The 10,343-nt window shown below is 41.5% G+C and overlaps 1 protein-coding gene across 2 annotated transcripts in view; it reads right to left on the reverse strand.

The window, feature by feature from the left end:
- Positions 1-8,682, reverse strand: part of LOC141766070 (LHFPL tetraspan subfamily member 3 protein-like) — a 33,429-nt gene extending 24,747 nt beyond the window's left edge. The window contains exons 1-2 of one of the 2 annotated variants that reach the window (XM_074632515.1): positions 8,516-8,674; positions 7,597-8,357 (exon numbers count right to left, since the gene is read on the reverse strand). In XM_074632515.1, the coding sequence (XP_074488616.1) occupies positions 7,597-8,197 (601 nt within the window). In that variant the 5' untranslated portion in view covers positions 8,198-8,357; positions 8,516-8,674. Of the gene's footprint in view, positions 1-7,596 lie in introns of both variants that reach the window. The other variant, XM_074632513.1, reaches the window with a different exon arrangement.
- Between the last annotated feature and the right edge of the window lie 1,661 nt (positions 8,683-10,343).

Genomic DNA, 10,343 nt, shown 5'->3' on the forward strand with positions numbered 1-10,343 from the left:
GTTGTCAACAAAGAAGCAGAGGATGTTTTCCGAATGCAATTTTGTAATTTTGCTACCCTGTGAATTCTAAAGCAAACCTTTTATTTCATCCACAACATCCACACAACCAAGCCCACACTAACAGAACAGACCAAAACAAAAAGAGGGAAAAATAGACATCTGACTGCTAAGTAAATCTAGTCTGTATTTTTCCAAATAGGCCGCCCTCAGTCTGCACATTTGTTCTGCTGACTTTACAAAGCCTAAATCTTGCTTATTCACAGGTGTGACTCATATGTTTTTTGAGGAGAAACAAAATCTCACCAAATATAGAAAAAGGCTGGCAGCCGTCATAACAGAGTACGTAGACGGGGTGTAAAACTGCGAAGTAATTATCAGTGACCTCACAGTCTTCTTAGTTAATTAGCGTGCAGACCCCTGAAGAACTGCAGGACAAAAAAGATGGAGAACGAAATGGACAGACTGTACTCACTGGAACAAGGTTATGAAGAGGAAAGAGGAGAGGGGAGTTGAAGAAAAGAAAAGGTATGAAAAGAAATACTGTGAGGTCAAAATGAGCAGGTGAAACAAATTGAGATGCACAGGAGGGTGTGGAGGAAACAGACAGAGATAAGGTTAAAGAGCTTGTGCATCTTGCTGCTCTCGGCTCAGTGGGGGAAAAAACATGCTTACATCTGCATGCCATGGACGTGAGCAGATGCACAGACAGAAATAGCTCTGGCGAGGTAAAAGAAGGATACGAGTCCATCTAGGGCAGGATGGACGCAGGAGCATTTCTGCAGCACTCAGCTTTGTTTGGTAGACATTTTGAGAGGTCTAATGTATCCTGGTGGTTTGCTTTCTCATCAAATATTCAGCCTTGTTTTTGACCTGGGCTTCACAGAAAACTCTCCTCCTGGAGAGAGAGATCGTGATTGGCTCCCACCGGCTGATTCACTGGAAAAGGAGCTCCGTGTGACGGCGTGAATTTGTTATATGTTGTTAAGTGTTTATACACAACCTTCCGGCCTCAGCCCGAGGGGATTTGTGAAAGCTGCTGCGAGTGTGGCATCACTTAAATTACATATAGAGCCAACACGTACAGTGTGACCTTGATATTGAGTCGGAGTGTCTGAATAGCTCTTTTTCTCAATGAGGCAAGGTCTTGTTTTGCTATATGCCATTTTTTCACATCATATAATTCTGCAACAAAGACAGGGAAATAACTAGGGTGTACATCACAAGTTTCGTCACGATACAATATCATATTGATTCTTTGGACAACGGTAAGATATTTGCTGACTCAATACGATTTTGATTTGACTCAATTCAGGAGCCTGCGATCGATACAAGAGTTGATATCAACTCACAGAAGCAACTAAAATATAATTTGACAATTTTATTACTGAGCTCTTCCAAACAGTTAAATGAAAAACAGGCCGTTCTTTTTAATGAAAAGAATAAATATAGAGTGGGAATTTCAAAATAAAGGTGTGTCTTAAACATAATATGTATCGATATTTTCACTTTGCATCAATGATATTGGATTGTTGATTATTGAATCGATATATCGGTCCAGATCAATGTATTGTTACACCCCTAGATATAACTGTAGAGAGGCGAAGTCCGGTGGACCGCCATGGGACCTCATTTCTGAAAAAATATGAACGGTAGTCAACGGCGAGAGACAAATATTTTACATGATGTTTGTCAATTTAAAGCTACGATGCCTGTGTGTTTCGTTCTGGGATGTACTCTCACCAGCAACGGGTCTTGCTCATTCTTTCGCTTCCCGGCTGATAAAAAGACCAGGAGTCGCTGGATAAATCAAATCAAGATAACGTTACATTTGTGCGTGGAACATAGCTAAGTTAGATAGCTATAGCTAGTGTGGGTGACGTTTATTGTGCGAGACGAGAGATGTAGTTAACTGAGCAGTTTCACACAAAACTAAATGATTCTACGACAAACTGAGATTTTCTTAACTTGCAAAATTATCTTTTAAATTGACAAACATGATATGTGTGATTCATGGTGCAATTTAAACGGGATCAAAAGAATATTTGTCTCTTGCCATTGACTACCGTTCATATTCTTTCTTAAATAAAGTCCTATGGGGTCCACCGGAAGGGCCGGGACTTCACCTCTCTATAAAATGTACACTTACAATCAGAAAACATTTATTGGCATGAGATGAGATGTGGCATACATTTGTTACCAAAATGTAAAGAAATAAAAGGAATGGTTTCTCTCTCCCTTTTCCTCTTTCTCTTGCACACACACGCACACACATTTTGGCCTGCCATTTATCACTCTCATACTGATGATTTGTACCTCCTCTATCAAAACATCAGCTGACAGTGAGGGGCCCATTACAGATGCCAGTGGGCCACCTGTCCTCCACGGCGAAGGCAGCGTGAGTTTAACCTTCAGCTAAGCGTAATGGAGTTTGACAGCGCTAAGCAGCCAGGCCTCCTCATTAGGCTTCCCTGTGCCAGCCTGCCGTGGTCAGGGTCTCTCCTCTTGGCTTTCTCTTTCATCTCTTAGCTACAGAAGCACAAAGCCCGACGGCCTCCTCATTAAACAGGCTTATTGCATTAATTCATCCCAGCATAACACACTGAGCCGGAGCTGTTCCAAATAATCCCCCTCCTCATTTGTGGTCGTTGAGAACAGGAAGCCGGCTGCTTCGACCCACTGCGTTCAGCTGAGCAGACGTGATGTTTGACAACGCTTGGACTCCTCTCAGATGACGGAGGCCTCTGCTCACGCTGGATGACATTAGCTCACAGTTATAGTGACAAAATGCTGCCAGCAGCTGAACCACTGACCTCAACAACATTTAAACACCCTCAGCACCCCTAACTCTACCACACAAACATCCGCACGCACGCACCTGTGAGCTGAGGATAGACTGCAGGTCATGCAAAAACAATTCACATTATATTTGACTGTATTGTAGTTACAGTATACCTCTTAGGTTCTATACAAGTTTTATCATGCAATTAAGTGCATATTAAATGTGGTCACGCAGTCTCAAAAAAAAGTTACATCTATAAATTCTACATTATATTATCCAAATACACTGGATCATCATTTCTGACCAATAATGAAAAGAGATGTGTGCTTTTCAGAGAAATAGGCTGCGTACGTGTGCACTTATGTTGTGGTGATGTATTATTATGAGGGTTATGATGAAAACCAAAGAAGCATGGTAAACATTAAGGTACCAATATCTCTATATATCAATGCCACATCGCTCTGAAGGGGTTTATTTCACAACAATGACCTGCTAGCTGTACATTATCCCGCTTATTACACGGCTACTTACTTAAGAAATTAATAATTTGACACAAAAATGGTCCTCCAGAGGCCGAGATCAGAACTGCGCCCATAGCAACGGTCAGTTATATGTAGCAACAGTCTGCTATAAAGAAATGACAGACCATAGAATGCTGTGATTGACCAAGAAGAGTCAGAGTAATCACAGTAATCAACAAAGCTGTGTAATAATGTTGCACCGCCCACCAAAATTCAAAACACAGGATTGGAACTAGAAATGCAACCATTCGACTTTTTTTCTCTCCTGATACCGAGTCCCATACCTTAACTCAGGGTATCTGCCAAGACAGAGAACCGATCCAATACCAGTGTGATTGGATTAAAGCTGCAATAATTAGTCAATCAATAATGAAATTAACCGCCCACTATTTTGATAATCAATTAATTATTAAATCGTTTTTCATGCAAAAATGGCAGATAACGCTGTTTGGGGTTTTTGAGTGACAGAGCAAGACATTTAAAGACATCACCTTGGACATTGAGGAAGTGGGATGGACATGTTTCACTATTTTCTGACATTTTATAGACCAAACGATTAATCGATTAATCTAAAACATAATCAGCAGATTATGAAAATAATCGTTAGTTGCAGACCGAGTATACTGATCTGTATACCTCACTGTGTGGAACTCACTTGGACCATTTTCATGTGGTGAAATAAGAGGATTAAAGGATTGAGGGGTCACTGAAAACTGTGAAAAGTGGTCCGCCATGACTGGACGAAGTGATAGAGGAAACAATTTGAATTGAATAAAGACATTGACAAAGAAACTGTATTTAATGTGGACTGGCCACTTCATGGCCAATACCGTTTCTGCTTATTAAGATCAGTATTGGGGCTAATTGGCCTAATTGGCCTAATTGGAGGTTACTAATTAGAACCTGCTATTACTCCCAAATTGCCTGACAGGTTTTCTGATACATGCAAACACAAGGCTTGATTCTGATTGATTTTGATGTGGAGTTCAATTATAGGGGTATGGTTTCTCTTATGTTGGTTTAAGCATTTTGATTTTGACTTTTTTTTGTGCAATCAGTTTTTTGTGTGGGTTTGACTTTTCTAGTTGTGGGACATTTTAGTCATTCCTTTTGCACATTTTGGATTTAAACATTTGTAGTTTGTAAATAGTTGTCTGATTGTGATATTGGATATTTTTGATAATAAAAGATATAAAACACAAGGCAGATACTAAAAGTGATTTTCAGTTGCAGATGGTTTATTTATATCAGTAATATTTGTAAATGCTAGGTTTTATTTATATATTTTGAAATAAACTGAGATTACTACACCTGTAGCTTACACAGTCAAACAGTAACTGAACCAGTAATGTCCTGAGCAACACTTCAGCACCATGGACAGCACTGTGTGTTCAGCAGTGTGTTGGCTGACAGCTCCAGAAGAGATCCTGGACACTGTCTGCTTATCTTCACTTCGGCTGCTCCCACTGACGAATCATTTATCTAAACAACTGATCAATCAAATTCAAATCCACCCCCAGTGTAAGGGGTTTCCACAACGCGTCATGCCAAGGAACTGTAATGGAAATTTTCATATCTCAGGAGGCCAAAGTGAACCATGTACCTTTAGAGAATCTCAGCGCCTCACATCTAGCAGACCTCGTCACCATAAGCATTAAACAGTGACCCGACAGTTTTGTCTTCTGTGACTGTAAACAACAGAGGGCTGAAGTACTTGTTATGTCTTGTGATGCTCTGTTGTCTGTTCTGTGCTCACTTAAGGATAATGATTCACTTTATTATTTTTTACTTGTCTGTGTGTTTTGTATTAGTATGTATAAAGGCCTGACAAGTTTTGTGTTCGGGGCTCACTTGCCACAGCCCACTCAGGTGAGTCCATCTGCAGATGCTTCTCTTATTAATATATGCTTTTTTATTAAATTTACTTGAAAGACAAGTTGTGACCTTGGTTTCTGTCTTGTTTTAACAGAAACTGCCACCACAGACCTTATCAGAAAGACATTTTTTGCCCAAGAAGGGACACCTCAGCACCCCCAATGACTACAGGCCAGTTGCTCTGATGTCACACGTCATGAAGATCTTTGAGAGACTGGTTCTGCAGCACCTCAAGCCCCTTGTGAGCGTCTCCCTGGACCCCCTGCAGTTTGCATACCAGGCAAACATCGGTGTGGATGATGCCATCATCTACATGCTCCACAGAGCCTACACACACCTGGAGAGACCGCACAGCACCGTCAGAATATTGTTCTTCGACTTCTCCAGCGCCTTCAACACTATCCAGCCACTCCGGCTAGCTGAGAAGCTCTCAGCGCTGCAGGTAGATCATGGCCTGGTGGCCTGGATTACGGACTACCTCACCAGCAGACCACAGTATGTCAGACTGCAGGGCAGCCTGTCAGATGTGCTGGTGAGCAACACCGGCGCCCCCCAAGGAACTGTGCTGTCACCCTTCCTGTTCACCACCTACACCTCCGACTTCCGCTTCAACTCGGGTACGTGCCACCTACAGAAGTTCTCCGATGACTCCTCCATCGTCAGCTTCATCGCGGATGACAACGAGGAGGAGTACAGTGCCCTGGTGGAGAACTTCGTAGGGTGGTGTGATAACAATCACCTCCAGCTCAACATTGGAAAGACCAAGTGGTGGTGGACTTCCGGCGGAGCTAGAGGCCCCGAACTCACATCACCATCCGAGGGGAGGAGGTGGAGGTGGTGGACACCTACAAATTCCTGGGAGTACATATGAACAGTAAACTGTACTGGAATGACAACACCGAGGCCCTCTACAGGAGAAGGCTCAGGTCTTTCAATGTGTGTAATAGGCTGCTGCAGATGTTTTACCAGTCTGTAGTAGCCAGTGTACTCTTCTTTGCCGTGGCATGTTGGGGACACAAAGCGCCTGGGTCAGTCCTTCATGCTGGTAGCCATCAGGCTCCACAACCAAGACTGACCCCACATGAGAACTATGAGGACTTTAAGACCTTTAAACATGCACTATCTGCAACCATCTTGGACTCTAACCACTGGCACACTTTACACTTACTTTACATCCTATATACCACTTTATAGACTGCACATATGTACATACTACATTTATTTATTGATGGACTGCATACACTATGTTCACCCATTAACTCTATCTTTTATATCTCTATTTATTGTTTTTATATTTTTTGTATACCTTTACCTCTCCTTTGTTTCACCCTGTTTGCTGATGTTGCTGCTTTGACACCTGAATTTCCCTCTGGGCATTAATAAAGGTTCATCTTATCTTATCTTAAGATCCTGTCCCTAGGGCCCAACATTTTTTTTTTTAGGACTGTGTTCAGTGTAGCTGGGAAGATATCATGTTGTCATGCATTCATGAATACAGTGATTATAAACTATCCTCAGCACTTTCAAGGTCCCCTCCATTATCCCCCTGCAGCCCACTACAGGAGTCCCTCTGCAGATGCTTTTCTTATTAATATATGATTTTTTTATTAAATTTCTTTAAAGACAAATTGTGACTTTGGTTTGTGTCTTGTTTTAACAGAAACTGCCACCACAGACCTTATCAGAAAGACTTTAGGCCCCTCAGACACTTAAGATCTTGTCCCTAGAGGGCCCAACATTTATTTTTTAGGACTGTGTTCAGTGTAGCTTGGAAGATACCATGTTGTCATGCATTCATGTTGTGAATAAGTACATTGACAATAAGGGGGTTTCGGAGCAGTTCCCAGAACAGAAGTGCTCGCCATCCAATCACCTATTCTTGCAGAAATCTCCAAATGTCAAAAGCTTTTGATGACAAATCACAGCATGGCTTTTTCTATGGTGTTCCTCAAGGTCTTAGTGTCTTAATGTGGTATTTTGGAGGGATTATTGATCATTTTGATCAATTCTTGAGTGGTAAAATGGTTAAATTAAGCACCAAATTGGTGTAACAAATGGTATCAACCCCAAAATTGCTGCAACAACTTAACTGATACATAAGCATATTGTCATGCATACATATTCATGAATACAGTGACCATAAACTATATGTTGTCATGCATTCATCAATACAGTGATTATAAACTATGTTGTCATGCATTCATATTCATGAATACAGTGACCATAAACTATATGTTGTCATGCATTCATCAATACAGTGATTATAAACTATGTTGTCATGCATACATATTCATGAATACAGTGACCATAAACTATATGTTGTCATGCATTCATCAATACAGTGATTATAAACTATCCTCAGCCCCTTTCAAGGTCCCCTCCATCCCCCTGCAGCCCACTATAGGAGGTAAAGTCTCTTACCTGATGCTGCCTGCATCCAGCCGCAGATCTTGTACACGGTGGAGGTGCTGAGGAGGAAGAAGAGGCTGAAGCAGCCGATGCAGCAGCAGACCAGCATCATGGACATCCCGATGAGGAAGGAGGCGGCCTTGAAGGCGGTGGAGGGGATCGCAGCGAACTCCGTGAAGCTGCCCTGACAGTCCAGCTCTCTGGCGATGCCGTCTCCGGAGCAGAAGTGGAAGAGGCCGAAGTATCCGGCCTGCGGAGTGTCCACGCCATCTCCGATCCAGTAGGGCTGCGAGAAGATGATCACGTTAACGATGCCGAACAGGATGGTGAAGATGGCCCAGAGGAGTCCGATCATACGCGAGTTGCGGACGTAATTGGTCTGGTACAGTTTCGCAGCTTCTGCAGACGGCAGCATTGATGCGGCAGATCCAGGTATCATTTTACGCAAAAAGAAATATGAATGCGATCTGCACCGAGCACAAAGCGAGGACTTACAGAAGCATCCTCCCAAAAAAACAGCAGCGAGAGCAAGAGGAGCGTCTATCTGTGCAGCTGCAGCACATCTGCAACATCTGGCAGCGAGGGCAGCAGCGATCGAGTCATGACGTCGCATCCTTATGAACCGAGAGAGCAGCAGAGAGCTTGAACCCAGATATGACCGATTATAACTCTAATATAAACTCATCAGCATCAAAAACAGAAAGAGGCTGCGTCCCACATCTCTGCAGCACCGTGTGGCTCACTGATCGATGTCCTTGGAAAAAAACCTCCGGCTGAAAGAGAGAAATGTATTATTCACCCACAAAGATTTGCGCACAAGCCCAAAATATAAAAATAGCAACAGCCAAGCAAGCGAGTCGTGTGGTCTATTATGTGTCTGAATGGGGTCGCATCCAGTAACACATTATATATAGGCCTGGTTGGTACTTACAAATGAATGCAGCCGACCATAATAATAACCATTCACAAAATATACGACGAATCCCCCTTCACGATCGTTAAACGGGGAATTTGTTCTCCGGCTTATGATGGCAGCATCACAGTGGTGATGCATCACACAGTGATGCTGATGCTGGAGTCAGAGAGGATGGAGAGAGGGAGGGGCTCTCAGATGAGAGAGACGCAGCTTCTGGGTGTCTCTGCGTCAACAACCACCAGACTGACCAAATAATATGCTGAAGAAAAAAAAGGGGTTGAATGCTGTTAAATAGATTTTTTTTTTTTTTTTTAGCAGGGTAAATCTGTGTTACCTGCCGTGTTAGAGACGCACTGCTCGGCTTCATGAAGGCTGCCCTGCTGCTGCCAGGAGGTTATGTAACACTTCATGCAAACTGCACATGGTGGCCTGAAAAAAAGCACAGGGCTGAATACACTGCAAGCAGCGAATATTTGTTGTTTGCAGTTCAGTAAATGAGATAAAATAAGATAAGATACTCCTTTATTTGTAGGCAAATTTGCAGTGTACAGCAGCAAAGGGGATAGTGCAAAAAACAAGATGCATCAGCTAACACAGTAAAAAAAAAGAGTTAAACAAAGTGTAACACAATATTAACCATTTAAATAGAAGGAAGTATAAAAATAGGAGCAGCATATACAGTATTGACATGAAACCGACTATTAACAAAATTGCACAAGTGGAAAATGATATTGCACAGTGAGAATGAATGAATGAATGAATGAATGCCATGGAGGTTATGTAACACTTCATGCAAACTGCACATGGTGGCCTGAAAAAAGCACAGGGCTGAATACACTGCAAGCAGCGAATAGTTGTTGTTTGCAGAAGTAAATAAGATAAGATAAGATAAGATAAGATATTCCTTTATTAGTCCCGCAGTGGGGAAATTTGCAGTGTACAGCAGCAAAGGGGATAGTGCAAAAAACAAGATGCATCAGCTAACACAGTAAAAAAAAAGAGCTAATCAAAGTGTAACAAAATATGAACCATTTAAATAGAAGAAAGTATAAAAATAGGAGCAGTATATACTGTATTGAAAATAAACCGACTTAACAAAATTGCACAAGTGGAAAATTATATTGCACAGTGAGAGTTAAATGAAATTCCACCTGAAAATATTGCACAGTATGAATTACACCTGAGTAGTAATAATGATAATGATATTTCCCAGTCATTATACAGTATAGATATTATTTTTATTTATTTATTATTATTATATTTAGGTATAGGCCTACTGCTCAGTTACAAACAAACCAACAAGTATACTTTTTCCACTTTTGGACCAGTGCTATTATAACTGGTTATGACTTTAAGGACTTATCATGGGTTAAATGCATCAAATCCTCATCATGTTTCACCATATTGCAGGATAACCATGCAGATGCTGCTCTGTAGCACTTCAGTCTCGTTTCTGTGTCAGATGCATTGTCCTTATTTTGCCCCCTTGATACTCTGCATGATGCCAGTTACTCATGGATTAGCGCTCAGAGGATTTACTGACTTTTAGGCTCATGTCATCAGTGCTATCAATCGCTACACCGTCAATATCACCATACATCTATACATATATCATACCACACAGACTGAGAATTAGAATTAGAATAGAAAATAGATTTTTGAATATCAGATTTAAAAGGTAAAATAAATAGTAGGCTACATTGTTTTGCTGTATAATGAGAGATGATGTGCACCTGCATCAGTGTTTGAGAGAACAGGCAGCATAATGAGGCTTGGACATGTCAATTTTCACGTATTTAATTAGAGAAATAATGAAAACTGACACTATCAGTGTTTTAATTAC

Source organism: Sebastes fasciatus, chromosome 4, assembly GCF_043250625.1.
Source record: "Sebastes fasciatus isolate fSebFas1 chromosome 4, fSebFas1.pri, whole genome shotgun sequence".
In the NCBI taxonomy this organism is placed as follows: domain Eukaryota; kingdom Metazoa; phylum Chordata; class Actinopteri; order Perciformes; family Sebastidae; genus Sebastes; species Sebastes fasciatus.